The sequence below is a fragment of the Daldinia decipiens genome, assembly GCF_022478715.1.
Source record: "Daldinia decipiens strain CBS 113046 unplaced genomic scaffold F4813scaffold_20, whole genome shotgun sequence".
Lineage (NCBI taxonomy): Eukaryota > Fungi > Ascomycota > Sordariomycetes > Xylariales > Hypoxylaceae > Daldinia > Daldinia decipiens.
Genome location: NW_026054563.1, coordinates 396,741 through 424,660, shown reverse-complemented (window position 1 = coordinate 424,660; position 27,920 = coordinate 396,741). Strand labels below are relative to the sequence as shown.

The 27,920-nt window shown below is 48.6% G+C and overlaps 5 protein-coding genes and 2 non-coding genes across 7 annotated transcripts; 2 read left to right on the top strand and 5 right to left on the bottom strand.

Moving 5' to 3' along the window:
* Positions 1–674: 674 nt before the first annotated feature.
* Positions 675–4,336, bottom strand: F4813DRAFT_362380 (peptidase S8/S53 domain-containing protein). Its single transcript, XM_049243617.1, has 2 exons — positions 2,092–4,336; positions 675–2,040 (listed from the first exon to the last, which is right to left on the bottom strand). The coding sequence occupies exons 1-2, from the start codon at positions 3,813–3,815 to the stop codon at positions 1,257–1,259; spliced, it is 2,508 nt and encodes an 835-aa protein (XP_049098896.1). The 5' UTR covers positions 3,816–4,336; the 3' UTR covers positions 675–1,256.
* F4813DRAFT_116763 (uncharacterized protein) lies at positions 687–1,152 on the bottom strand. Its single transcript, XM_049238549.1, has one exon. It carries the CDS (start codon positions 1,046–1,048, stop codon positions 803–805), a length of 246 nt encoding a protein of 81 aa, XP_049098897.1. The 5' UTR covers positions 1,049–1,152; the 3' UTR covers positions 687–802.
* F4813DRAFT_t89 lies at positions 845–926 on the bottom strand. Its single transcript has one exon. It is a non-coding gene; the product is annotated as a tRNA-Ser (tRNA).
* A 1,779-nt stretch (positions 4,337–6,115) lies between the features above and the next one.
* F4813DRAFT_390272 (uncharacterized protein) lies at positions 6,116–11,400 on the top strand (the record flags this gene model as incomplete). The annotated part of the gene is made up of 2 exons (XM_049246990.1): positions 6,116–9,660; positions 9,723–11,400. The coding sequence occupies 2 exons, from the start codon at positions 6,116–6,118 to the stop codon at positions 11,398–11,400; spliced, it is 5,223 nt and encodes a 1,740-aa protein (XP_049098895.1).
* A 1,531-nt stretch (positions 11,401–12,931) lies between these two features.
* On the bottom strand, positions 12,932–13,020 carry F4813DRAFT_t88. Its single transcript has one exon. It is a non-coding gene; the product is annotated as a tRNA-Tyr (tRNA).
* A 1,370-nt stretch (positions 13,021–14,390) lies between these two features.
* Positions 14,391–14,924, bottom strand: F4813DRAFT_390271 (uncharacterized protein; the record flags this gene model as incomplete). The annotated part of the gene is made up of 3 exons (XM_049246989.1): positions 14,391–14,526; positions 14,671–14,710; positions 14,768–14,924. 3 exons carry the CDS (start codon positions 14,922–14,924, stop codon positions 14,391–14,393), a joined length of 333 nt encoding a protein of 110 aa, XP_049098894.1.
* Positions 14,925–16,419: 1,495 nt separating this feature from the next.
* On the top strand, positions 16,420–18,840 carry F4813DRAFT_381248 (uncharacterized protein; the record flags this gene model as incomplete). The annotated part of the gene is made up of 3 exons (XM_049245648.1): positions 16,420–16,622; positions 16,776–18,466; positions 18,548–18,840. 3 exons carry the CDS (start codon positions 16,420–16,422, stop codon positions 18,838–18,840), a joined length of 2,187 nt encoding a protein of 728 aa, XP_049098893.1.
* Positions 18,841–27,920: the final 9,080 nt, after the last annotated feature.

Sequence of the window (27,920 nt, the reverse complement as noted above, 5' to 3'; positions counted from 1 at the left end):
TAGTGTAAGGGAGGGGGGTATGGGCGTTGGGTCGAATCGAAAGTAGCGTTCTTACATATATGCATGCATACTTGCCTTTCCTCAAGGTTAGGTCAGGTCAGGTCAAGTCAGGACGAGGCAGTCGTTGAAAGCCGGGAAGACAGATATGTGCGTGCCGTAGGCTTCAACTTATTCCGTTGAAAGGGCTTAAGACTGTCGAAAGACGGCGCGTGTGGCATATGTCAGGTACCCAGGCACGTATGTAACTTTGAAGTGGAAGTGGTTAAGGAACATTTATATCAGGGACAGACAGACAGACAGGCAGGCAGTCGGGCAAGTTACGGCGTTTCCGGGAATTCGAGTTCGAGTTCGACTTTGACTTCGGTTTTTTTTTTCAAGAAATAAAGGGATGAGAAGCAAAGAAGGGGGTTTACCTCTGCTTCTACTTCTGCTGCTGAACATTTATCTATCTACCCACCCACCCATTTATCTACCTACCTACCTACCTAATTGCAACGATGCCTTTTGTTTTGCTTTGGTTACTATGGAATTTTTGAGATGTCGAGACAACGAGGTTAGGTTATATACATAGCTGCTGTGGATTCTTCTATTCGTTGGAGTAAGTCAGGAGGCAAGGCAATTCAATTCATGGGTGTGTCTAGACTAAATATAAATAAATAAACCAAGTCTTGGGGCACATTTTGATAACTCTGTCGGTCGAATTATACTTCTACAATGTCGACAATGTACAACTCCGGTCTTATATCGACTGGCAGTTAATTATGGCTAAACGTCAAGAATTCCGTTTTCGTTTAAACGAATATTAAGATACAAAATAATCAAACATGCAAAAAGGAAATTGTTGCGACGTGGGCCTGATTCGAACAGACGCTCCCGAAGGAACAAGATTTCTAGTCTTGCGCATTAGACCACTCTGCCACCACGCCGTGGATGATTTGCTGACCAAGTGGATAGCCTTATAAGCTTGTCCCTTTACGATCCACTTACATGAATACGAATACTTCATAGGTGAGGAGTCACTTCGAAGAAGCATTTGGATAAGGTCCATATGTATGTATATAGGTATGTATATTTAATTCGCAATCCCCAAACGCCTTGCGAACCATGCCATATGCCAATATTGGTAAGTATGTATATACAGGGACAGCAGCGGTAGTAGTAGCACTATGCTACCTATGACGATTCTAGTTTCGAAGAGACATGTCTTGTTTCGAGAAGATGGTTTTTACAAAAGCTCTTTTGTCCGACTTGAGACTCTACCTCCCCTCGCTTAATAGTCTGGAGCTTTGCCTCTCCCTGTTAGCCCCTCTCCCCTCTTCCTCATCGTCGCTGTCGTCATCGTCGCGACTGGTGATGTCGAAACGATTCCTCTCCATTTCATTATCGTCTTCGTCCTCGCTGCCACCCGCAAAGGCATCATACAGCTCACCGGCACGTCGTTTCTGGTTGCCCTTCTCGCCGGTTGCGCCTATGGTATCACCGCCGTCATCAGCGTTGAGAGGCTCGAACTCGTAGTCGTCGCGGGGGTTGTTGAGGCGCTGCTTGCGACGCATGAACCAGAACCACGCGCCGAGTCCACAACAGAAGGCGACGATGAGACCGATAGAACCGTAGATCCAAGCCTGAGTGCTAGAGGAGACGCCGAATGTAGGAAGGAACGAGGGCAGCCAAGAGTTTTCAGCAGTAGTGGTCTCTGCGGCTGCAGACTCGGTACCTGTCTCAGAAGCAACACTGTCGCCCGTAGTCTTGCTAGGCTTGGTGGGGCGTTCAGGATGGTCTGTTGGAACGGCAGTCGGGTCTGCTATGTTGGTCGCATCTGGGTTTGGAGGGAGACTGGTCGTGGCGACGGGCGGAGTAGCAGTGCTTGTTACATCGTGATCTGCGTCATCGTCTTCGTTTGGCATGGGCAATAATGTAGCCTTTGAGGCGTCGATACTCTCACCCCACAGTTTAAGATGCCAGTCGATAAATTTGCCAGAGTCGTCATTCACAATGCTATCACGCACAATGAGTGTCCACTTCCCGATTCCAGATTCGCCCCTAAAATATCATTAGCTGTGAAAATACCAGATTAGAACTCGGTAAGCTTACCAGTGAACCACACTCATGAAAGTCCAGTCGTTATAACCTTCCTTGCTGACATCATGTTTACGTGTAGCAGAGATGTGGCTGACCACGTTGTCTGGACTGATGAGATCGACACTCAAGTCACCTCGGCGGCTGTGCTCGACATTCATCGTCACGGTAACGTGCTCGAGACGCTCCAGATTTGCTTCTTTAAGCATGTCCTTTGTGACTTCGAAGGTAACTAACAATCCCTTATCTCCTTGAGGGATATCTTTATTGACATGCAACCACGGGGAGTAAAACCAGGCCTGGGGCTTGACGTTTTTCCAAGACTTTGCCGTCTCTACGAGAGCGTAGCTGTCAACCTTGCCGTAACCGAAGGTATGACTGAAATTCTTGCCGATAGTGGTGAGTTGCCAATCTCCGGTGTCGAGGTCTACGGGCACCGCGCTCTGCATTGCAATATATTGCATATCTCTCCAGGATAAGTCAGGTCGTACTTCCAGAGCCAAAGCAAATATTCCAGCAGCCAGGGGCGCAGCAGCAGAGGTACCTCCATGTCCGTTATAGCACTGGTTCTCTCCAACGTCGGTCGTATGTATAGCATCACCGCTACCACTGCTGTAAGTAACAACAAGTTGGGCCGAGCATTTCTCCGAGTAGTAAGGATGCAATCCCTGTCTGTCGATGGCACCAACAGTGATACTGTAAATGCTATTCGTATACCCGTCAAAGTTGCAGTTATCTTCGCTCTGAGCACCGTTGCCGCTAGCGAAAACATATATAGAACCCTTCTCAGCACGTCCTTTCTGCACACCGTTCAACATAGCCCTCTTGATAAGAATACCGGGGGCATCCATCGACTGTCCATCATCTGGCGGGCCCCAGGAGCAAGAGTAAATATCATTGTGTTGGAAATCGTAGTTCATTGCGAGGGCTTCGTCTGCATCCGTGATCAGTTTGCTCAGAATGCGAATACCGGCAATCTTGGAATCGTATGCGACGCCGACGCCGCAGACGTCGTTCTTTGCAGCACTGACCTCGCCGGCACATCGGGTACCATGCTTATCGTCGGAAAGGGTTGGACGAGGTTCTGGTCTTTGGTCATTGAAGTCGTAACTACCAGCAGCGTAGTAGTTCGGCTTTAGATCATTGCTGTACATATCCAGCCCGTCATCCACAATAGCTACAGTTGCATTCTTGCCTGTCACGCCTGACAGCCAGACACCGGTGACATTCACGTCATGTCCAACTTGAACGGGGTTGAAAAGATGCCATTGCTCGTTGAATATCGGGTCGGAAATCCCAAGTTTCTCCATCACGAATTTTTGCTTTTCCACTGCTTTCGCATCTGGTTTGTCTTCTCTTTTCCCAGTAGGAAGATCGGCTGGCGGGGGTGGAATGACTCGCTTCTGCATGGGAGCCCGTAGCTTCTGCTTGTGGGAAGATTTTACTCCATCTAGGACATCCGCATTACCTAGCGACCGCTTGCGCCGACGCTCTTGCACAGCGCGCTTCACAATATCTTCGCTAGCTTTGGAGGTGGAAAATATATGATGACCTGGGAGTTCGCCTAGCGGGCCCTCATGTCTGAGACCTAAACGAGACGCGATTAAGCTTGGCTGAGCATCGCGTTCAAGGTGGAGGACGTAGTAGTCGCTGGAGTCGAAATCTCGGGGTTGCAGGACCGCGGTGCCTAATCCAGCCAGGCCACCGACAACCAAGCTAACCAGAGGAGAGAGCTTCATGGTGTGGGATCGAGTAGACGTCGGTCGAACCACCCCGCAGAGCGTAGAACGAGTCGGTAGTTATCGATATAGCGAACTTCAAGGAACGGAAAAGCGGATGAGATCGAGTAAAGTAGGTAGGTAATTCGATATCGAGTTAGGGGGTAAATAGGTAGTTAGGTAACCTTAGGTAGTCTTGAAGGTATTTTGAATGCAGGTAGTTACTGCTAAACGACCGGGGGAAAAAGAAATAGACGCAACAAAACACCTTCGCTCAAGGCAATGCACGATGCACGATGCACGAAACCCCTTTATGAACCGCAGAGGAACTAACTAATCAGATGAAAAAGAGGCAGTCTCCTCATCAATTGACGCAGACGAGAGTCTGCTAAGTATATATTACAACACTACCGGCTTGTTTGCCTCATGAACCGGTGAGAGTCTTGTAAAGAATGAGTGTAGATAGATGGGAGAAAGTAAAAGGTTTCACTTGTCGTTGTTAACGCGAATGCGCAAGCCAGTTGGAGGGCTGTGGCGGCGTAGGTAGGCGTAATCTAATCGTTCTTTTACGCTAACAGGCCTAATAGGCAACTCATAACGGAAAGCCAGGTGTTCCTAAACGCTTCCAAGCCACGCGCCACTTCCTTTTGGGGACTAGATTAGCAAGACTGTGGAGATCGTCTTAAGTTATAATTGGCTCCCGCCTCTTAGGCTATTAAGACCCTTAAATAGGACCTTAGTTTATTGTAATAAGCGCTTTTCCGGCGTCGAAGTATGTCATAACTGAAGCTGCGTAAGTTCCTGATTAATGCATCTACATCTTAAATTTGTAGGGTAACTTTTCTAGCGCGAGTAAAAAAAATAAAAAATAAAAAAAAGCTGATGGCAAAATCATTAATCATTATGCAAAGTCCGCGCGCTTTACTTTCAGATATGACATCACGGTCAAACGAAGATTTACAGTATGCGCATGGACATCTAATTAAAGAAGGGAGAGTTCTGTATGTACGGATCCGATGCGATCCGTTTGGAGCCACGGCTGATGCCGACGTTGGGGGCAACCTTCAATGAAACCTTCAATGAATTTCCCTAAATAGACGATACTTCAACAAGAGACAAAGACAAATAGCCTCGTTCCTCTGGCAAGAAAACAAAAAACAAACCAGTGTTATACGTCGTTCATGTATCTACATAGTATGTCTAAATGCCCCGGTTATAGAGATGTAGGTTAAAGATGTAAGTCCCTATTGATAAATCGCCCTCGTCGCAATTATCTCTTTTAGTTGTCGATCAAACAAGATGAAGCTATCCCATCTACAATAAAGCATGCTCACGGCCAGCCACCGTTGTTTCGGCTTTCCGTCTTATCACTTCGGGTTGGTGCACAACACAGTTTCACGACAAACAGATTTAGCTCCCATTCAGCTCCCATATAGCTCCCGAGGATCAACTCTGATTCCTTGGCAAAAAAAAAAAAAAAAAAAAGGGAAGTTCTTGTTCCCATATTTATCCGACTAACATATCGAATCCACTTCATATATGTACTATATGTACCTAACCTTCAAGCCGCATACGATACGATGCTAAAAACTCCGCCGGCAGGTTGACCGCTTCTTTTCCGAGAAATCAGATCCATCATATTCATGATCGGGGAATATGTGATGTCTACCTACATACCTTTTTCTCCTCCTTCATATGTAGGAGGTAGGAGGTAGGAGGTAAGAGGTAGCTTTTATTACTGATGAGATACGAGGTCAGATCTGTATCTTACCGGGTTACATGGTTTGATCCTCCCCTGTTCCGCACCAGTCGTAGTCCAGCATTCAAATGAGAAAAATCGGGAGGCTTGTAAGGCTTGGAGATCCGAAGAGGAAAAAAAAAAAAAAGATCCCTGTGAAGCTTCTTTTTTTTCCTTGCGCGAGACTGAGAAGAAGGCTGGAATGGTTTTACCAGCCAACTCATTAATTTTCTCAGCTCCCTTCAATATCCCTTCAATATAGATGATCAATAATATAACCTAGATGATCAATACACTAACTGTAATTCATATGGTCCGCGATTGCGTCTCCATAATGTTACATATGTCTTGAATGTCTTGAATACTTGAATCTGTTATCCCCCATCTCCCCCATCTCCCCCTGCATTAATTACTGGCTTCAACCACCCGAACCGCATGTGTCTGCATGGCATTGGTCTATCATGGGCACCCGCAGATGAGAGCTACTGTGTTAGTCTCGACACGCTCTCTCCCTCCCCCCAGTTCAAGTTCAGCCTGTCTTTACAGCCCAATCACCGCTGGGCCTGATAGCTAGGTACTCATAATGTCGGCGCCTTATTGGGGCCAATTGCCCCCATCAAAAGCTCGCCGCATGTCTGTCGACTATGATCAGACTGATCGTCGACAGTCTTTGGACCAGTCCGCTGCTCCGTCTCTGTCTCAGACTTACTCCCACTCCCGATCGCAGTCGCAGTCACAGTCACAGTCGAACCGAGCATCGGTACAAACCAACCACACCGACGCTTATACAGAGTCTACACTTAGTCCTCTACAATCACCTGCTACTTCTAACTTCCCAGGTGACGGGCTAGCTCCCCGTCCACCCTCTCTGCCTTACGGGCAACCCCAATATCCCGTAGAGTCGCAGGGAAAACGGGCAAGACGTACCACCCGGGCGCAAGAAGACATCTCTTACGACGAGACTCCCGCGTCACCTCCCCCTCCTCCCGCCGCTCCCGACGTCCCTAGAGCTCCGCCGGTCAGCTATAGGGACCCTTACAGAAACAGTAGCCCGGCCTTTACTCCGACGTACACCTACAACCCGGACGGTTCGCCTGGGCCGCCGCTTTCGGCTTACCGATTTGGTTCTCCCAGATACGGTTCCCCTCAAGCACGAATAGCGGCTATGGAGTCCGAGTCTTTTTACAAAGATGATACCCCAGAGGTTGACAGACTAAATCGAGCACCCGTACTGGATCGAAGTCTGCAAACATTTGGCGAAGGCGGGGGTGCTAGCAAACAGGCATTTCGGGGTCTAGAAGGGACTAGATCTATAGGGAAGCCAGCAAACGGCGATACAACCGAGAAGGAGACTGTAGATCCCTCTGCACCAAAAAGACAAGGAACACTGAATGCGCCAGTAAAGCGCCCAACGTGGGCAGACGACCGGTCACCGTTGCAAAGGCTCGAGCTGACCCTCGATAGCATCACCAAGGAAGAGAAACGAGCCCGTGTTGAAGCTGCTGAGCATCGCGCAAGAGAACGAGCAGCGCGGAAAGAAAGTGTTTCAATTCAAGAGAGGCTTCAACTTCTACCGGAGCGTCAAACTAACCAGCCGGCTCGGTCTAGAGATCGGCGTCAATCCGACGCCCGGCCAGAAGAACAGCGTGCAGCTGTTGCTGATACAGTACCGGCGCAGCCATCAGTGGCCGTATCCCAGGGGCCTTCAACTCGTAGCCCCCCAGAAGAAGCCAGACAGCCACCCGACCAGTTCCCACGCTCACAAATTCCAGTTGCTAGGAATCGCAATATCACAGCAGCTGAGAAGGCTGATATACCTCAAGGTAACTTAAGTTTTCGTGAGAGAGCTGCTAAGAACGACATCATTATACCGAGAGATGCAGAGAGTAATTCACCAACGTCACCTATTACTCCAGTGAGTGGAGGCTTTTCTCTCACTCGTAGCGGAAGCAACAAGCTTAAGAAAAACCCGCCGGGTGACCCCTGGTATAACGCACGTAAGGAGGCCGAAGAAAGATCAACAGCTCCGTACAGACGCGATTCGCAAAAAGAACGTCCAAATGAAGTGCCTAGAGATGCAGGTGTTCCGCTAGGAACTGCCAGGCCTAGAAATGAGATGAGTACGAAGATACCTATTTCGCCAGAGTATATTGAAAGGCCACCAGCAAGAGGTAAGCAGCTGAAACAACAAGAAGTATATAAAGAACCTCTAGTTCAACAGAAAGGGCCTGCAGCCGCGGCTGTGCTTGGCCGATCTGAATCCGTAAGGAATAATCCAAACACACTACCACCACCACCACAGCACCCTTATCAAACCCCAGTACGTAATATAGAAGACCCGCCGGCACCCGTTAGGAATGTTGTGAAATCTGTGACGTTTCCGGATCGGAAACATGAGGCACAAATGTTCGAAGAGGACGACTATGATTCGGATATGACCGATCATAAACTCGGTATCCACGATTACATGTATCGGAGTAAGCTCAAGCCTGGTCGAGGGATATATCAACCACCAAAGTACTTGGAGGAATGGAAGAAGGCTACAGTTGGAACGCTGGCGGGTCCTTTGTTAGACCTAAGTGAAGAGCCTAACCCTACTGCTGAAAAGAGTACGCCATGGTGGGAAAGTCCCCCTAGCAGTAGGCGTAGAGGTAGTACGACGACGCGACCACCGCCCGAGGCCCTCGAGGACCCGTATGACGATACTAAAGGTCCGACGAGGTTTAAACCAGCATTATATCTCAAATGCGGGCCGCTGCTACGTTACTGCGGCCTTCGTTACGAAAAGCCACCAGTGCAAGCAAACCGCAGCGACGAGGTTTCTAACCTAGAGATATGGAGAGGCAGCGTCATGATCGTCACGCAAGACTCGGAGTCGTCATATGACATTCCTCCGATCCTGCGGTTCTTTGTTCAGCCTATTGAACTCCTCCCACCGCCTCCCGTAGAGCTGCGTGGGGAACAGACTCTTCCACCAGAGTACGTGGACCCAATCGCCGGCATACCGAAGCTCGGTAGACGGGGAGAAACACTATACGTACGGCCGGTGGAACACCTAGAAGAAGCTAAGGACGTTTCGAGATTGGAGCCTGATGATGGTCTATTCGAAATCACAAGGACTGCCCCTGACTTCAGCAACGGGCCTGATCCTCCGGGTTCTTTTACTAGTCGTAAAAGACGGACGCAGGTTGACGGAGAGAAGCTGGGGAAGTATAAGGACGTTCGTGGGTTCCGGCTGCATGCGGAACGAGGCTACACGTTCTGGAGATTCAACATTGAGGTCGAACTCCGAGACTATCAACAGAGAATAGCCTACCGCATTAACCATGGCCCTGCCATGAGCTTCTGGGTGCCCCCTCGGGGCGAGTCGATGAATATCATGTTCTACAGTTGCAATGGGTTTAGCTTGAGCGTGAACCCAGATGACTTCAGCGGACCAGATCCTATGTGGCGTGATGTGCTCAACAACCATCAAACCCGACCGTTCCACGTCATGCTTGGAGGCGGAGATCAGCTTTACAACGATGCTATCATGCGAGAGAGTCCTCATTTCCATAACTGGCTGGATATTAAGAATCCCTTGCACAAGAACAACGCGCCGTTAATACCGGAGCTGCAGGATGAAATGGAAACGTTCTACCTAAATAGATATATGATGTGGTTCTCGCAAGGTTTGTTCGGCCTAGCAAACTGTCAGATCCCCATGGTCAACATGTACGACGATCACGACATTATAGATGGCTTTGGTTCCTACCCCCACCACTTTATGAAGTCCCCAGTGTTCAGCGGCCTGGGCAATGTTGCGTTTAAATACTACATGCTCTTCCAGCACCAGAGTCTGCCCGATGAAACCGAAAAGACCGAACCAAGCTGGATTCTAGGTGTCAAGCCAGGACCTTATATCCGCGAGCTGAGCCGCAGCACGTTCATGTTTTTGGGATCCAAGATTGCGCTGCTCGCGGTTGATTGCCGGACTGAGCGTACAAGAGACGATGTCTTGCGGGAAAATACGTGGAAGAAGCTTATGGACCGTTGTTACGATGAGATTGTCAGGGGCAAGACGCAGCATCTGCTCGTTCTCCTGGGGGTTCCAATTGCCTATCCTCGGTTAGTGTGGCTTGAGAACATGTAAGTTTCAATCCTGCGCAAATCTAATACGAGATCTAATACGAGGGTGCTGACATTCTTAGCTTGACTTCGCGATTGATGGATCCCATCAAAGCCCTTGGAAAAGCGGGCATGCTGGGCAATTTCCTCAACCGCTTCGACGGAGGCGTTGAAGTTCTCGATGATCTCGATGACCACTGGACGGCAAAGAACCACAAGGATGAGCGAAGAGTCGTCATCGAAGACCTCCAGGATCTCGCTGCGGACAAGTCTGTTCGCGTGACGATTCTAAGTGGCGATGTGCATCTAGCCGCCATCGGCCAGTTCTACTCGAATCCTAAACAGGAGCTTGCTAAGCACAACGACTTCCGCTATATGCCTAACATCGTATCATCTGCCATTGCCAATACGCCGCCTCCTGACATCATGGCCGACATACTCAATAAGCGGAACAAGGTTCATCATTTCGACAAGGAGACCGACGAGGACATGATTCCTATCTTTACTAATGGAGTAGACGGCAAACCCCGTAACAACAAGCGTCTCCTCCCCCACCGCAACTGGTGCTCCATCCGCGAGTACGTGCCCGGGCAGACGCCACCACCCACACCGCCGCCAGAGGACTACGAAATGACCCCTGAGGGCACTCCACCAGGCAGCCGGGGCGGTCTCTTCCGCCGATTCTCATCGAAAAGGAAAGGCTCTGTCCTCCGCAAGGACGGACCCCGCGACCCCACGGACCGTTCGCGCCCGCCCGTCTCCGGCAGCGGCTTCCTGCGCTCGCTCTCCCGCCGCGCTTCTAACAGCGGCGCATCGCGTCCAGGCGGACTCCTACGCACCCTCTCTCTCGGCCGCGTCGACAACTCCCGCCCGCGTGGCAACAGCAACGGCAACGGAAGCGGCAGCGGCAGCATCTTCGGTCGCCGGAGGAACAGCTTCGATAGGCCCGATGACGGCGGCATCAACGGTGGCTGGGGCCCCGGCAGCGAGGACGACGACGAGGAGGCCATGTACGAAGCGTCGCGGGCCCGGCGCGCTCGCGCTGCGACTATGACTGCCGCACCGACCCGGCCGGCCGCGTATGCCCCTGCTCCGCTGGACTACTACGGGGGCGGGGGCGCCAACGCGAACGTGGGCCGGATGCGCGGCGGAGGCGTGGAGCGCAACGACGAGTACGAAGTCGGCGACGACTCGTATTTCACGGCCAAGTCGCCGCGCCGCGCGTTCACGCAGCCGACCAGGGGCGAGCACGGGGGCACCGGCGGGTTCAGCAGCAGCAACTACACGACGTACGACGACAACCCCAGCTCGGAGTGGGAGACGCCGCCGCCGCGGCCGTTCCGCCGCACGCCGACGGCGCTCACCGCCAAGCAACTGCAGGCGGCAGGGGGCGCGGCGAAATTCGAGGTCGACCTGCAAGGCGGACTGGACGTGTGTCTCAACGTGGAGGTCAACGCGCGCGACCCGGCGGGCATCACGGTGCCGTATCGGTTGCTGGTCCCGAGGCTGTGGTACGAGTACGAGGGCGAGGACGCGGGCGTGGGCGCGGATACGGAGAGCCAGACGGAACTCGATCTTGATCAAGATCAAGATCAGGGGTATGAGCATGAGCATGGGCAGGGGCAGGGGCAGCCGCGCACTATGTACGATGATGTGATTGGCGACGAGGAAGAGGGGGAAGAGAGGCCGCAGAAGGGCGTGTTGAAGCGCTTGTTTAGCGGGCGGGGAAGTCAGTATAGGGCAAGGAGGGGGTCGTCTTAGGGAAGCTGTAATTTGCTTCTAGGAATTCTTGTTCTGAGGGCTGGGCTATTCTCATGTTTCCCTTTTTTTTTTTTTTTTTTTTTTTTTTCGCATCATAATACCTGGTCGGAGGGATGAGGAAAAGTTTCTATTCACTCATGCCTTGTCGGCGCCGGATACTTTCCACGCAGGAAAGGTTTGCATTTGCCTACCTACCTCTATTTTATTTTTATATTCGTTCCGCCGCTTGGATACCTAGGTGCGCACGCAAACATATGGGATCGGTTAGGTTAGGTATGGAAGGGAGAAGGAGGGAATCTGGTTCTTTGTTAATGTTAGCTTCTCTGGACTGGAGCTCGACTTGGGAATGCCCGAGGGACGGGTTTATGAGTTATGACGTTTGGAGAGATGGCAGCGCCACGGAGTGCGCGTATTTGAGCTGGGGGGCTTGCAAATTGAAGCTGATGATGGCTGCTGGCTAACTAGGTTGCTTAACGTATGTACACTAGGTACTAGCTGTACTTGGGTGCGTTGGCTGAAATGAAAATCAAATTTACCGTCTAGTCGTGAGTTATCGAAGGGCCTTTATTTATGCCTAGCATTTACGCATTATGTCGGTGTGTCGTGTTGTTTCTGTCCTTTCTTTTCGGAGTATATCATCATTCAGACCCCTTGTCAACCAATTCAGATGAGGATAAAAGCTTGTATCTTGGAAGTATAACTCAGCCTTGCTTCAACTACTATCATAATATCTCTCTCTTCGTCTCGAGTATAACAATAGGTCTACGATAACTAAATAGAAGACTGGCGATGGGAGAAGAGTGGGATCTAATGACTTCGGTTTCTTATTATCGTTTGGGCCCTTCTGCCGTTGTCCCTGAATAACCTCATCGCCAATTGACCAGCATCGCCGAGAAAATGGTCTATCTGATGTCCTCCTACTTGTTACGAGATATTTATGCTTGATTTGGTTCTGCCTCATATTTCTTTTTTGTCTATATTGCTACCATCCTAAAACAGCATTACCCTTTAAACACCTAAACCGATTAGTTCGACAGGAAAGTCTTCCCCAAACGCACAGTCGGCTTGGCTATAAGTGGTCGGACGTCCTTCCCTGGTTGACCATACCTAATGTATACTGTACATATCAAGCCGCACTGTTTCTGAGGGGCCAATTTGTAGCAAGATTAGACTCAACCAACCTTTTTCATCTTCATGTGAATCGTTCGGGGTTAAGACCCAAAGTCCAGTCTTACTACTCCTACCGCTAAGGATATATAAGTCGCACTTAGAAACCTACTCCTTCACATACGACCATAGGATCTGGAGAACTCGGGATCCCGTCCGCTCTCCCCTTCTGATAAACCAGATACCGCCGGACCAGTAGTTGGGTCGGTGACGACCAGCGAATCCCCGGTGTTGTATGTTTCTTTTTTATGTTCTTCCACGATTCTTTTTTGTTGATATATTATATATTCTGCTGATATCCCACCTCGGGCATGGATCTGGCAAAAAGGTGAGGTAATGATGGAAAGCAACATCAAAAATACAATCCCTCGGACCGGAATCGAACCGGTGACTTTTCGGTATACAATCTTCACAATTACAGCCGAACGCCATAACCAACTAGACTACCAAGGGTGGCATTAAAAGCCTTGCCCTTTAGTATAGCTTATGTGTTGTGTTTCTAGCTCTAGGTAAGGTTCTGAGGTTGAATTGTATTATCTCGAGGACGTGGGTCGAGATAGGGTATTCAAGTTGATGCCAAGGTGTGATAGTGGATCAGAATACCAAGCCATTGGGATGCGTAGGACAACTTGACGAGGTACAGTGATAAACAATATCGGTGAAGAGTAGAGGATGAGTACGTGTATACCCTGAGGGTGCACGCCGAGTAATACTTTGATGGTACCGTGTTATCTATTATACGTGGTCAGTGTAAAAAGTCAAAGCACATTGACCCGGCATACGCTTCTTCAATCTCAATATAAACTAGGTGGTTGAACACGTTAACCCTTGCGTATTCATCTCATTGGAGAGGGGCGTTTCATGGGTAATACCATCTTCGATCCCACTTGAGTAGAATTCTCGAAAAAGCGGTCGAAGCTACAATATGCGGAATGTAACATGAGCTGGTCGAACATTCGACACGTTTGATTCCAAAACTTAGCAGAGCTTCTAGTATAGTAGGAGCATCCTATTTTGGCGACGCGCATGTCCCGCGTGTGCTAGTCAGCCTTATTATAACTACTTGTAGCATCAAATCTCATCAAAGCTACCTTCGCATACCTGCATCCGGATCCATAAGGTCGCTTATTCTGATAGCATCCAGGACCACATTCGCTGCGGGGGCCCGATCGATAACCATTATTTGGTACTGCCGGTCCGTCCATAAAGCTCTCAGTACGTGTGAGTGCTACATTAAGAAAGTCGGGATCTTCGTTACACTGCGGACCGGAGCATAGCTCATAGGACCGGGGGCGAAATCCGGGAACGAGAGGCGGAAGCACATGCTTGATCTTCAATTTCCACTCACATTTTCCGTTGAATAACTGGTGTGTTTCACGAGCAAAGACGCCAGTGTGGAAACCCTAATATAACGACGAACCAGTTTGGAGGACCTCCCTAACCCAAGTGATTAGGCGCCAGCATGCCGTTTCGTCTGATTCACCTCGCATGCATGTAGGAAATACGTGTAGGGCCCAGAGAGCGGAGAGAAGGGCAAGAGGTTGCTAATCCAGACTTATCCGATTAAGGATCGTTTAAAGATGACTTGACTCGTGAAGTGGCCCCCATGTAGCCCTTGAGATTGGAGACCCACGTCAGGCGGGAAACAGCTAGGTAGCAGCAGCTACAAAAGCATGGCTGAAGGCTGCATAGCACTAGTATGGCAGCAATGTGGCGATTTAAGCAGCCCGGTAGGTCTACTCCGAGTATGCATCATCGAAACCAAAGATAATGATATGTGATTTGGGCTCGGCATGCTGCGATATGTATCACGCATACAAAACCTAGTCTAGCCGGAAGTAGTGGAAGTAGTGGAAGTGGTGGAAGTAGTGGAAGTAGTGGAGGGTCTCGGCATATGAGAGATCAGCCCTCGTCTCAACATGCCCGTCCACTCCGTTCCTGGGAACTGAATGGGTATGACTGCACCCTCATACACTTAGCAAGAGCCCGGTAAATCAGAAATGCCTATACCACTAGGGTTTGAGGACAATATTCTCCACATGTTTTTTTTAAGTCATGCCGCTGTTGCGTCTACGACGTTCAAGGACCGTGGGATCTAAAAACGGTTGAGCTGTAGCCGCGGACGAGATCTCAACAGGACCGTCTGAAAAGATTGTCAAAACGAAGCTCGTATTGAGCTTAATTGACCATAGACACGTACGGTTCACTTGTCTCTCAGATGGCTTTCTCACCACAACTTCGTTGATCGACGCCGGGGGAACTGTATACGATTTGGTTAAGGGCGGCTTCAACGGTGGTCGAAGTTTACCCTTGACCAGTTCTCGGTGCACGTGTCCGCGCTGGTGCTCAGTCGACATCTTGATCTTTTCTACTCGGACACATAAAACATACACGTCTTTACTTTGTACGTGATCCCAAGTTCAATGCGGCGGTCCTAAATGGTAGGCTTAGAATTATATGATTTTTAATATATAGGATACACGTAAGAAGCGATTTGTATGGCGTTGAATGCGATGGCAGGATGGAGACCTAATGGTAGGATGATAGGTAATAGGTGGGACCGAAGAGCGGCCGCTTATACTTCGGTAAATATGCACGAACGGCGCATTCATCTTTCTCTTAGTCGCTTGGTAGCGTCTAACGGTCTAACGGCTTCTGGTAGCGCTGGTGGCTTGCCTATTCTAGGTAAGAACTAAATGGGACATTTTGGCCTACCTAGGTACCTTTACTCTTTTAGGTCGAGCCGAAGCTGTTTGTAGCTATCTCGATTGTGCGACAATGAGAATCAGTTGATCAATTGAAATATTCTTAGCATTTAGAACATATTACTGAAGAAAAGAGGGAGAAATTTCTTTACTTGGAGTCAATTGGAAAGCTGTAAAGACCTTGCGAAGCGAATATAATACTGAAATGGTGTTTGCTCGACTGCCAGGGATTCTCATTTGAAGAACACAAATTGGGGTAAGAGCACCTGATCACTTAGACCGGGATTACCTTCCTAGACAAGTATTCCGTTGGCCAAGATGGGTAAAGTGTGACCTTGTTACCCCTCATTTTTGCTCGTCGGTGGAAGGCGGCCAAGGGAGGTGCTATGCAAGTTGTATGCAGTTGACGGCTTGAGATGGATGGGGCCCAGGGAGCTTCGCACAATGAACAACTCATTCCTTCATTACAAGACCCATGATTTGCTGTCTAGGTACCTCCTCACTTTAGGTAATGTAGGTACCTGACCCTACGTGCATTCCGATTAGGTACTTATGACCTTTCGAGATTGAGACCAATTGCCTACCAATTGCCTACCAAGTAGTCCAATTAGTCCAATCTCTTTGGTCAATTGAGACTATCAGCGTCTAATGAGATTTCGAGCTTACGGATAGTGGATGATCCTTAAAACTGCTTTGACAAAAGCCAGACTATATTCTTAAATTTTCTTTACCTACCTGCTTCACCTTACCCTTAGTTACTTCCCTTAGTTAACTACTTGTTCTTTCTTTATTAGTATCCAGTTCCTGTATCCACTTTCCAGCGCATTGCCCGCCACTCCCGCGTTAGCGGCAAAAAAAAAACGAACAACTTTTTTTTTTTTCCGTTGTCAAGTCAGGGAGCCGCAAGTCGCCTCTCCCACCCAAATTTCTACTCATATCCTCTTATCGCTATTAGCCCAGACCCCTCCAATTGCTCAATTCCGTGATCGGTCTCGGAACCTCGACGCAAAGCAAAGCTGAGCAAAACTCAGCCTCGGCCGGTGCAGCGGCACGGAGCCATACGGAGCAAAGAAATTACCTCAAATTCACAGCTTGTCACATTCGTCACGTTCAATTGGATTGATATAATTAGTCAATTGAAGAGTGCATGGATGGCCACACGGTTGTCGGCGCCGTTTCGGCGCCGTCGACGAGCCCTACCAGCCCTGTGAGCGTTCATCGCCATGGCTCCATGAAGCGAAAGCGCAGCGAAGGTGGTCTCGGAATAGAAAGCAGTCCCGGTAGCGTTATCGGCGACGAAGATCAGTCTCTCGCCGAGCCCGAAAAGAAGAGGCAACCCGGCGTGAAACGGTATGTCCACGATCCATTCGCGTATTATATCATTATATAATATCTTAGCCTCAACATGTATCAATGCTTATACATATTTGCATATACATATACATATACATATACATATACATACCTATATATGATGGCACGTCGCTAACAGTATCCGGATAGTGCGTGTAATGAATGCAGGCAGCAGAAACTTAGGTGCGATGTCGTCCAAGAACCATTTCAGAGTTGTTCGAGGTGTAATCGTCTAAAACTCGAGTGCAAGATCGAGTCTAATTTCAAACGAATCGGCAAGAGGTCGAAACATGCCGAGATGGAAAAGGAGATCGACCGGTTACGTCGCAAGATAGCCCAAGCCAAAGCCCAAGGCTTTGTAATTGACGATGATGAAGACCTGCAATCTCAATTGCAATCCCCCGTCGCAAATAGTGCGTATTCGCATACCCGAAATCCTTCGCTCATGGGATCCGATGAGGCTGTTACGTCCCTTCTGACTCTCAAGCGAGGAGGGTCGTATAGCTTAGCCGCAACCCATTATGCCTATGAGCTTGAGACAGTGCGGCTGACCGAGCAGGATGTCCACGGCTTGTTCCAGGAATTTTTCAGCTATTACCACCCGTTTCTCCCCTTTTTAAACGAGCATCAATCCCCTGATTTATATTATCAGCAACATGCCTTACTCTTCTGGACCATCATCGCCATTGCCTCGCGGCGTTACCATGCTAAGCCTAGCATCTTGCACGAACTGTCAAGCGGCCCTCTGAATAGACTGCTTTGGGGTACCGTAGGCGACGTACCGAATAGCTATTTCGTCGTTAAGGCCCTTTGCCTATTATGTACCTGGCCTCTGCCGACAAGCACAACGACGGCAGACCCAACTCATATTTTATGTGGTGTGATGATGAAAGCTGCCACAGGAATCGGCCTACATCGACCTAACCATACTCAAGATTTCTCCCGCGTATCAGTAGAGCTTAACAAGGACCAACTTCATGATCGAGTAACGACCTGGGCCGTATGCAATATTGTCGCTCAGTCTATTGGAACCGGCTACGGCCAGCCAGCTACTTCTCTCTACGACTGGACACTAGCAATCCGCCCTGGTGAGGATGGTCCTTTCACGCTTTCCCCCGAACTTGAGGCTAGGTTGAGAATAGAGAGGTTTTGTGATAAAGTCTCAAAAGAAATGTACAGTAACGCAAGCGACCCCAGAGGCGTGGCCGGCGACGAACACAGAGCCATGCTGATGCGGGTGTACCGCCGGGACTTCCAAGAATTACAGACATCAATCCTTTCACAGCGTCTATCGCCGATTGTGGAGATACACTTAACTGCTGCCAATGTCCATCTTCGCCTCGCTGGATTCTTTGATTCCAGCAGTACTCCCGGTTATATGGACGATCTCATGGGCCTATGGCGAGCCATTACAAGCTTTCTGGATCTCCTGTTTCTGGACACAAACCAGCATATATTGCTATATGCCACTAATTACATCCAACAGATGCTTGTTGCTGCCGGGTTCGCTCTATTAAAATTGATGAGGTCGTTCTTTGCTAAAACGATAGACTTCGAAAGGGGAAGAACTCTATTTCATAAAACCATCAATGCTATCCGCAGGACGAGCGTGCTCGACAACGATTTACAATGGCGGTTAGCGGAGCTGATGGTTCAGATGTGGAATGGCGCGCGAATTGACAATAAGAACAACACCTCATTTCACGACGACGACAGTTCTGTTCTTATAGACGATACCTTGCAATTGAAAGTCCGTTGTAGACATAGCATGAGTCTCGTATTTGACTCTATTTGGCGTTGGAGGGAAGAGTACCAAGCTCAGGGTCGTGGGACACTTGATGGTAAGACTACTTCCTAATTTCTTTCCTCTCGATTAGTATACCTCGCTCGCGTGGCTTGGAGGATTTACTAATATCGAGTAGCTCTTAAACATCCAACTAATCCAGACTCAGGTAATGAGTCTTCCGCGTCTTCCACACATATGGATAGCACATTATTGCCGCATAATAATCTGGCGAATCTGACGACGATGGCGACGAGTAATGGTGGCATAACACCAACGGCAAGTCACGGCCTGAGCGCCAGTGCTAACAGTATGATTGGGTTAGGGTATGGAAGTGACGCGAACTATGACTTCTTCGATCCCCAGCATTGGATGCTAGACGGCTTGTTAGATTTTAACTACACCTTCGCTCAGCCCCTAGAAGGAATGTAGGATGACCTTGGGGAGGGTTATGACACACTTGAGCAGAACCGTTAGATGCTAATAACACTAGCGAGCATATGTTCCCGGGATTCAACAGCACCGACCAGGTGCTACAGGTCACTTTATGCATGGATTTAAGAGCATGGGGAATTGGGGGCTTGGTTGAATTATGCGTCCGGGATGTGACTCGCATGAGGGGCAGGCGTGCGAGAAAACTGTTCTTTTCGTCTGCCACCTGATGTGAGTTTTAATTACGTTCAATGCTAGAGTGGTACCTCTAGCAGAAATTGATTACGATCAAGGAGAGATGACTATAGAGGAACGGTATATAATCCCTCTTCATTGTGCACAATATTGCGAAAGGGGGGGGAACTGTATACCAGGAGCGTCGGGGTTTCAGCGTGGATTGCTTTGTGTGATATAGTTCTATATCATGGTCACTGGTCTGGTCTGTGCATTGATCATAGTCAGCATTATTCGGGGCGAAAATTAAAATTGAAAATGTTACAACTTCATCCAGATAGCATTTCCTCGATATGGGTGAATTTGTGAGAGCTTTGTGTGCCGTAACTTGGACCCTTTGGGGGATTCGAGCTCGTGCGTCGTGAACAAGTCGGTGTTGGTTATTGTTAATTTCAGGTGCGCGAAAGAGGATTCTGTGATGCCCCCTAGATTAGTAGTTTGTTAAGATCTACGGCGAGGCTGTAGCTGAAAAATAGAGACATCCAACAACACAGTCCTGAGGCGTTTGGGAAGGATGATATCATCTAATCGAAATTACGGACTAGTAAGGATATTCGCTACCGAGAGATGTCTGCGTTCCTAGCATTCATCGACGAGGAGCCGCGGGTTAGAATCGGGGGTGGACGATGATGCCTGATGTTTAGATGGTTACTGAGTAGGCTGGCTTATCGTCGAGGCAGGAAGATCAGCTATGTACGCCAGAAATAGTAGCACCCAATCATTCAGCTCGGCAACCGACTGACAACTCCAGGACATCATCGTTCCTCGTCCCCCTTCCCGGGGTCAGCGGAACTTACCGCACCTTCGTCGCGGCACGGCGTTTCGGCGCCGGCGTAGCGACGCGACGTGACGGCGAGCACATGGCCTTTGCCCGAATCGGAACATTTTTAAAGGGCGTCACCGATCCTCAGGTAGATGGACACATACACGCATATACGTTTCAGAGATGCGTGTGGATGGCCTGGACTATTTGCCCACACACACCAGTTACTCTTAGGGGTATTGATCTTACTTACGTAGGTCACGTAGCAGCCGGATCCTTCACAGCTGTGGCGCCGAACGCGTTCCTCTGGAGTGACTACCCAGTCCGCAACAACATGGAACTTTTCGAATCTTTTTTATGCCCCCCCTGAGAGGATCGACAGGGAGGATTTCTAGTACATACCTAGGTTAAGCAGAAGCTATGCGCGCAAGTACCGGGTCTAGGATAGGATGATCTCGTCGCTAGTTGGTATGTGTTAAGCGCGGATGGTACACACGATGCTTGTAAGCTAGCCAGCTAGCGACCAACAACACCAACACCGCACCCAGTCATCGTGCTTCCCGTCTCCAGGTTTCCTAGGACTTCTGACGAGCATACATACATGCATACATACAAACATGCAGAGGTAGCGAAAGCTAGGTAGGCTAGGGCTGGTCTAATTTGATGTCCACGCCCTACGTATGCAATGCGACGTTTCGCCATCTAAAACTATTCCCGATGGGACATGGAACGTGGTAGTCTGTGGAAGGATTAGAGAAGCTGGAGAGGACAATTTACAACTTAGGTGGCATCTCATCGAGGTCATCCCAACGGCGTCGCTCCTGGAATCTGCGTTTGGGACCCCAGAAACGTGGCCTAGACCCTCCCCCCGAGTAAAATGCTAACACGGCGACTAACAGCAATTCCCGCCGGGAAGGTCTACATACCTACCGCCTGTCTGCCTCCCGCGAGCCATACATAGCACATGTTAGGGGGCTAGGGGTGGAGAAGACCTGAAGATCTGGTCGTTTGCTTGGGGGGTTACACACTTTTAATTTTAGGAGATCTAGATGCTCGTACCTGCGTTTACACCAACTGAGCTTCCTGGCCTGGGTTCTCGTAAGGCTGTTACATACGGCAGAACAGCGGCGCGGTGCTCCTAGCGTAGTTGAAAGGAAAAGGAAAAGGAAAAGGAACTTGTTATCCTCTAGGGCTTGGCGGCGAGTTCACTATCGCCGTTCGCAAGAGCGGTGTTTACATCGGTAGGACCCTATCTCTCTCGGCTTTTGAAGAAGTACACTTGTAACCTTAGGTAGTTCGATAGGTATGTATGTAGGTTAGACTCTAGCTAAGACGCGACCGAGATTAGGAGGCCCATGTCCTTCATTAAGGATGGCAAATATATATACCTATATATATATGGCATGGGTGTATTAGAGACGTGATCCGCGCCTGTGAGAAATTGTCGGGGCAACCTTGGCGACCTCGTGGCAATCCTTGCTAACGCAACGGTTACAAGATGCCTGTTTCCCGCCTAAGCGAAATGGGATGCTTCTCATCGTTCCTTTCGATATGTACAAATCGCTGTTCCGTCCGAGGGGACGAAAGCTTATGCTACATGTAGTGTAGGTAGTTAGCATAACTAACTGTGGAAAGTTGGACATGTTCGTCGCGGTTAAGGATGAGATCATGAGGCTAAGGCTAAGAGTGTACATGTCCTGTATGTACACGTAGTCGCACGACAGCGGTTCTCGATCTCATCTGTTTCAAGAAGCGCCCTTCGTAAGAGTTGACTGGGGAAGCGATTGGCTGAGTCAGATTAATTGCCTTTCCCAGCAAGAGATTAGGTATACTATGTAGTTATGTTTAATACGTTTATTCGCGGTTGTAGTTCTCCCTTGCGTCAACTCCTCCTGCATAGTTGTAGTAAAGTCGCGTATAGACACTCAGCGCGGCTCCTCTGATTGGAGTCCTTAATCATTCGCATAGCCTATTCATGGGGTCGGCGATTTTGATTTTGATTTTGAGCATTGGAATTTCTACCAAGTATTGCCACGTTTGGTAAACAAAGCTGTTCGAAGCTGTTCGATTCTTGATGAACAACTACGGGGGTGTAGATATAATGTGAAAGGATACTACTTGGTATCGTAGTTATTGTAGATGGTTATCCAAGTCCACATAACTTATGTCGACATGAGTACCCGATCTAAACGAGTACCTAACACGTGGTGGGCATTCCGAGGAGGCGGACACTTTGCTGGGGGCTAATTAGAACCCAAAAGGTTCTATATCAGTCTCCACGGACGTAAGCGATGTTTAAACCCTTCCCAAAGTGTATGTATGTATTGTACTATAGATGTAAGTGGGTATCGGTGAAGATATAAGAAAAGTCGCGGTGAGCTTTATGCGCACAGAGCATGTCCGCCAGAGCCAGTGGCACGATAAATGAAGATCGGGGAAATCTACCGGAAATCTACTTGGCATCGCTTACATAACTGAGAATCAAAGGCAAGAGTTTGCGAGGGCCCCATGCTTGGCTCTTTGCGTCGCCGGTTCGACCCCTAGTTCTGTCATTTATGCACTAAGTGGTATGTATCGAAACAGTTTCGGGGATAGGTACTATCGACTCTTAGGCATACCTATCGGATCATATTTTCGTCGGACACGGTAGTTATCGGCAACGGCTATACGTATGTATAAGAAGAGAAAAAGAAGATGGTCCCCGAGATTACTGCTTTGTTGGCGTATTAGACAGTTGCCGAGATAAGTCATGTTTATGTTTAGTTAACTAGTTAGTTAACTATGTTTAGTTATGTGAGACTTCTATTGTACTACAAAAGCTTCTCGTGTTCAGGATTTAATTAACTATTACTAGAACATAGATTACTTACCTGCCAATATTCTATATTATGTATTGTATATACCCCCTTAGCTAGAGAACCATAGGTACATACCATACTTTGCGCAACGACCCCGTGTAACTAAACCCTTTCAAGTCAAACTTGAACGGAGAAGGGCCGGCATTTAAATCGCATGATGCACGTACATACTATCTACCCTAGCTATGGAGCAGGCCGTCGTTGATCAGCTACGGGATGCATAATAAAAATTGCGGTCGAAACTGATGACTACTGAATACATAAGCACTGGTCTCTTAGCATACATAGTAGGTTAGCACAGGGAGGGGAGGGGGGCCACTGCGATGTTGCGGCGATGTTATGTATGAGGTCGGTAGACAAGGCTGAATTTGCATCTTCCTCCGTATCTCATCCTTGATTCGGATTCGGCACAGTTGTTGAGTCGTCCCGAGTCATGTAATCTACCTAATGTATGTACCTACGTACGTACGTATACCAAACGTGAAGGGGCCCCGGGGGTGGCATGGGTATCCCCATTCATATTATATGATTGGCCACTCTCCGCCAGCAAATCATCGGTAATTTTCGGTTCTCCGCCGGACACGTGCAGACAGAGATGCAAAATCCTAATCAAACTTCAACTCAAAGAGGGAAGACGCGTTGGTGGCTAATGTTGCATCATTGTACCTCTTCCGCCAGAATACGTATTCTACATAGCCTATCTACCTCGCAGTCCTGGTCGAAACCTCGACAGTACGCGCAAGTTTCCATCTCGCTACCTACGGGCCCGAGCGACTGGAGATGGGGTTCTTGTTCATGTCTCAGCTTATTCCCTTCCGTAGATGCTTCCCGATGCACCCTTTCGCATCTGTTAACTGTTTTTGTGCATCTCTTGTCTGTCTCTTAGTGGTGTGTGTGTGTGTGTGTGTGTGTGTGTGTGTGTGTGTGTGTGAACAGGAATTTGGGGGCCTATAATTATGAAATCCATCCATAATCAAATTGGGCAGCACTGAGCTCTAAGCCCTACTGAGCAGCACCAACAGCCAGATCCTTCTCACTTGATACTATACTATGTATACTTATACATCCATGCCGCCTTACAACAGGTCATAGGGCTGGCCAATGGATCGGTATGGTGGCGGCTGTCAGCAGTACCGAATGGTTGGTGACCAATCCGAATGACGCACATCGTGAACATCGAGAGATTATGACTAGCGGAATTCAGGAAGTCGTAAGCCGTGCTTATAAATGTATAGCTGCTGGCCTATATTGCAGCTTCTGGCAATCTAGTTTTCAACCCCAACTTTCCAATATGTCGCCTTGACATCACTACCTAGGCATCTAAGAACCTACTTCGTTATGCCAATAATATGATTCGTCTAAGCTCATGATGAGCCACCCTCCCTAATGGCTCCCCGGATGCCTTGAGGACCATACTTTATCTGCGAAATAGACACCGGATGAGTAATTTTTCTATTGCGCTCATACGTGCACGAGGAGGGTCGTAGAAAACTACCTACTGAAGCTTTTAACCTTGACTATGGCTGCGGGACTGGGGCGTACCCCATTAAATCCCGCGGGAAATACCCTCATCGTTTGCCACTTGGAGTTCATATGTAATTCCCCCCTCCCTTTTTCTTAGAAAGTACCCTTGTCAAGGCAATGGCTTGGACTAGACAGGGGTCTCATCCATGGGGTGAGTAGCGGCAGTAGCTTATGATGCTCTTCCGCTGGTCTAAGTTTGGGCTAAACAGGCTTCCTTCAGTCTCTAGAACATTGTACGAATAGGATTTAGAAGGTTAACGTCCAGTCTCAGTCTGCGCCTCTTTTATGATGTATGTTAGGAATTACATGTGGATTTCCTATGGATTCGTGGGTTTGGGGTTATCCCACGGCCAGTACCTGCCAAAATCGTCCTACGTAGTTGAAACGGATCTCCCATCGAAGAGATGATCCGTCGAACTGCTCTGCGTCTGTTTGATTAAAGCTCTCCGGGGGGTCAACTGTCAGTTTAAAATTGATAGCAAGGATGCCGACTTGAAATTCATGGCGCTGGTAGCCCCTGAGCTTGGATTGGTGTGTTCCCGGATGGAGGGCCGACTGTAAGGGGGTCACTTTGCTATGGAACCATTATTTCACATCTACGCCTCAAGTTAATGCTATTACTGCCAGGGGAAACTCATACGCCGCTCCTATGCCTACCTAAAGCAGTATGAATATTGCAGAACGTTGATCCTCCTCGGTTATAGAGACTGAAGGAGGTCCAGTAAACAACTCAAACGCGGGCGATACCCACTCACGGGTTTTCTGGGATTGCTACGGAATACGGGACTAGGACTAGGTTGATAGATCTGATCAAAAGCCGACGTACTCCAGAAATATCCCCAGTTCGTATTATCAATAATCATATCGCACCGAAACTTGACGGTCATGTCGGACTTAGGATGAAGCAAAAAAGCATTAACTTGGATATGTTAGGTACCTGTTGCGTGAGCATAGCGCTTATATGTGTTCCTTCTCAACTCCTTCGATTTTATAGGACGGATTAGGGGGGAGGGTATAGATATATGCTATACTTGAACTTAACAATTAGTAAGTCTATATAGTCGAAAAAGAGTTTTAAGTCCAAAAGCCTAACCTAGGTACAAGTCAAGATTTGTGTGAAGTGGTGTTACACTGTAGGTACTTGAGGGAAGATCTCTTTACTAGTACATGAATAGAGCCTCTCTTGAATACATCCCCGAGAAGTGATCATTATTCAATCAACCAATCATAACTGCTACCATTAACGACTTCTGGGCTATAATGGGTTGCTTGTGTGGTCGGGGTCTACCTGTATATAGGAGCAGGGGATAGTCACCCGCCCCTGGCCCTAAAGTTGCTTTAAGGGGATTGAAATCGGGATCTGACCCTAACTACCTAAAGCTCGATACTTTTCACATTGGAGCCTGGGTCCTTGGCATACTGTGTATCCTCTTCGGGAGATGCCTAGGTTCTAGTCGTCTAGGTTACCACTTATTGGATAGACCCGCGGCTATTTAGACTTGTTGGTTCGAACAAGTCCCGCCAAGGTCGCTTACCGTGTGGCTACTAACAAATTTTGAGGCTCAGATGGTGAATACGGTGTAATGGCTTTTTCCAATCGCGCGGACGTAGTTGTCTGGCTCGTGGTTAGTCGCAAGCTGAATAAATAAGTATGTTGCGTAAAATGGACTCAGCCGGCGATTACTTTCGTATAAACTGGTCGCCTAAACACTGATCTCCCTTGGTAGGGCTGATCCAATGAGGGGGGACAAACACGGGGGTTGTAAACCAATAGGTCTTTTCTATATTCGGACCGGACCGCGGGTTGTTAGTTATTGTTAGTTACCATACGAACTCGCACATATACATTTTGCTCAGCCCTATCGTTTAGAAAAACCAGGGACATAGAGCCTTCATGATCGCTACAACATATGCCGAGTGACTTAAGCCTCCAATTAAGGTGCTGACGTTCTGTTACGCGCACACCCTTATCGCTGCCTGTAAACGATGGGATGACGGGCCGACCGACATTCGAAGCCCAGCGAATTATTCGGCAGGAAACAGCGCTTGGCATCAATTCTAGTTAATTTATGCTACGTGATATTACTTACATGCGTATATAATCCATAATCCTTATATGTCAAGTCAGCGTCACGTAGCCTTCGGACATGGCAGAGGCGGGCAGAGGCGGGCAGAGCATTGACATAATCATAATACTGCGATGGTACCGAGGCTGCCTCGACTTCGTATGGGAGAGGTGTGTGGCCGGATCTGATTGGTTACCGACAGACTGGAACGACTAATATTTGGTGCGAGGTTAGTGTGAGATTAGCCACTAAGAACCCGCGGTGAGCCTGGTCAATGTGCAGTGCCACCTTGGTTTAGGCGCTAAGCGCTTGACTTTGCAACATGACCCACCTTTCACCCCGCCCAGCCTACCTATCTTGGTATCCACATCACTATTTGTTCGCACTGTTGCTAATAAAGTTCCCTGAACATGTAGGTACTTGTGCAGCCTTGCGGGCTGTAAGTCGGGTACATCAAAAAAAAAAAAAGGACCAGGTATGTACGTGGTATGCATGTGGTATGTAAGGTATTCCCCATTCGATGACCTTATGGGACCCTTCATCCGTCCCCTCCGGCTTGCCGTCATTTGGTCGATGTCCCGTCGGCATGTCACAATCTCTTTGCATCCACTGCACCATCAAGCCACCCGCTTTCTCTCTTGGGTTCTTGCTTGACACTCGTACATCAGCGCCGAGTCAGCAATGGAGCGCATACTGCGCAAACTACCCATAGGGATTGCAGCTTTATTATCCATTCAATGCTGCGCGTCCCGTACAGTCGGTACCGACAACACATCATCTTCGTCCTACCGCCGGGTTGCATAACGTTGTATAAGCCATCGGCTATGAGGGGAATGATCGGGGGGAGGAGATTCTTTCCCACATTTTTCTTTGCCTACCGTCGTGTCTCCGCCGGTAGCCAAAGTTGCCGAATGCTATGCGGGACGAATTATCACTCCCGAATAAACATGTACCTATGTACCCGGGACTGTACTAGGTAGCGAGAGACAGGGTATGTCAACCTACCATTACCTACCATTTGGGGGCTATGTCTTGAAATTCCCATCGAGCTTTTTATCACCCGAGACCCGATTAAAAATAATAATAATAATAAAGTACTCGAATATGATGAAGGACCCCCTCCTTATCGACAATGCCACCGCACATCGTGCCGTCGTCTTGAGTTTATGTATAACTAGGTACCTACCTAGGTACCTACAAATTACATACAACCTGTTCCTAGTCGTTTATTACATGTCGTACACGTGCAACGGCTTGTTAGCGTACCCACGAATAGCGCTAATAACCTTATATTGTTGGATCAGAATTGAATAGTTTATCTAGCGGATCTGTATAATGGCATCTTAGGGACGATTTCCCCTGCTTGTGGGCCTGTGTGACGGTAGACGGCTCCAAAGTAGTACACGTAGGTTAGGTAGATATATGCGAAGTATATATAAACAATTCGTTCGACGACGTCTACGACGACGTACTTAGTAAGATACCGATACCGAAAAAGCATTTTACGGGCATTTACAGGCATTGGGTCATGGCTACATACCTTTGTAACATTCGACTTTTATGCATTGGAGAGGTACCTCTCTTTTTTACAAGATGCCGCGATTGGCCGACTTATTATTGTCATTATTTTATTAT

What these genes read in the sequence shown, in the direction of transcription:
- F4813DRAFT_116763 (XM_049238549.1), bottom strand. Translation starts at nt 1,048, where the DNA reads ATGGACCTTATCCAAATGCTTCTTCGAAGTGACTCCTCACCTATGAAG.
- F4813DRAFT_362380 (XM_049243617.1), bottom strand. Translation starts at nt 3,815, where the DNA reads ATGAAGCTCTCTCCTCTGGTTAGCTTGGTTGTCGGTGGCCTGGCTGGA. An exon ending in TTCATGAGTGTGGTTCACTG is followed by an intron (nt 2,041 to 2,091) that starts GTAAGCTTACCG and finishes ATGATATTTTAG; the next exon opens with GGGCGAATCTGGAATCGGGA.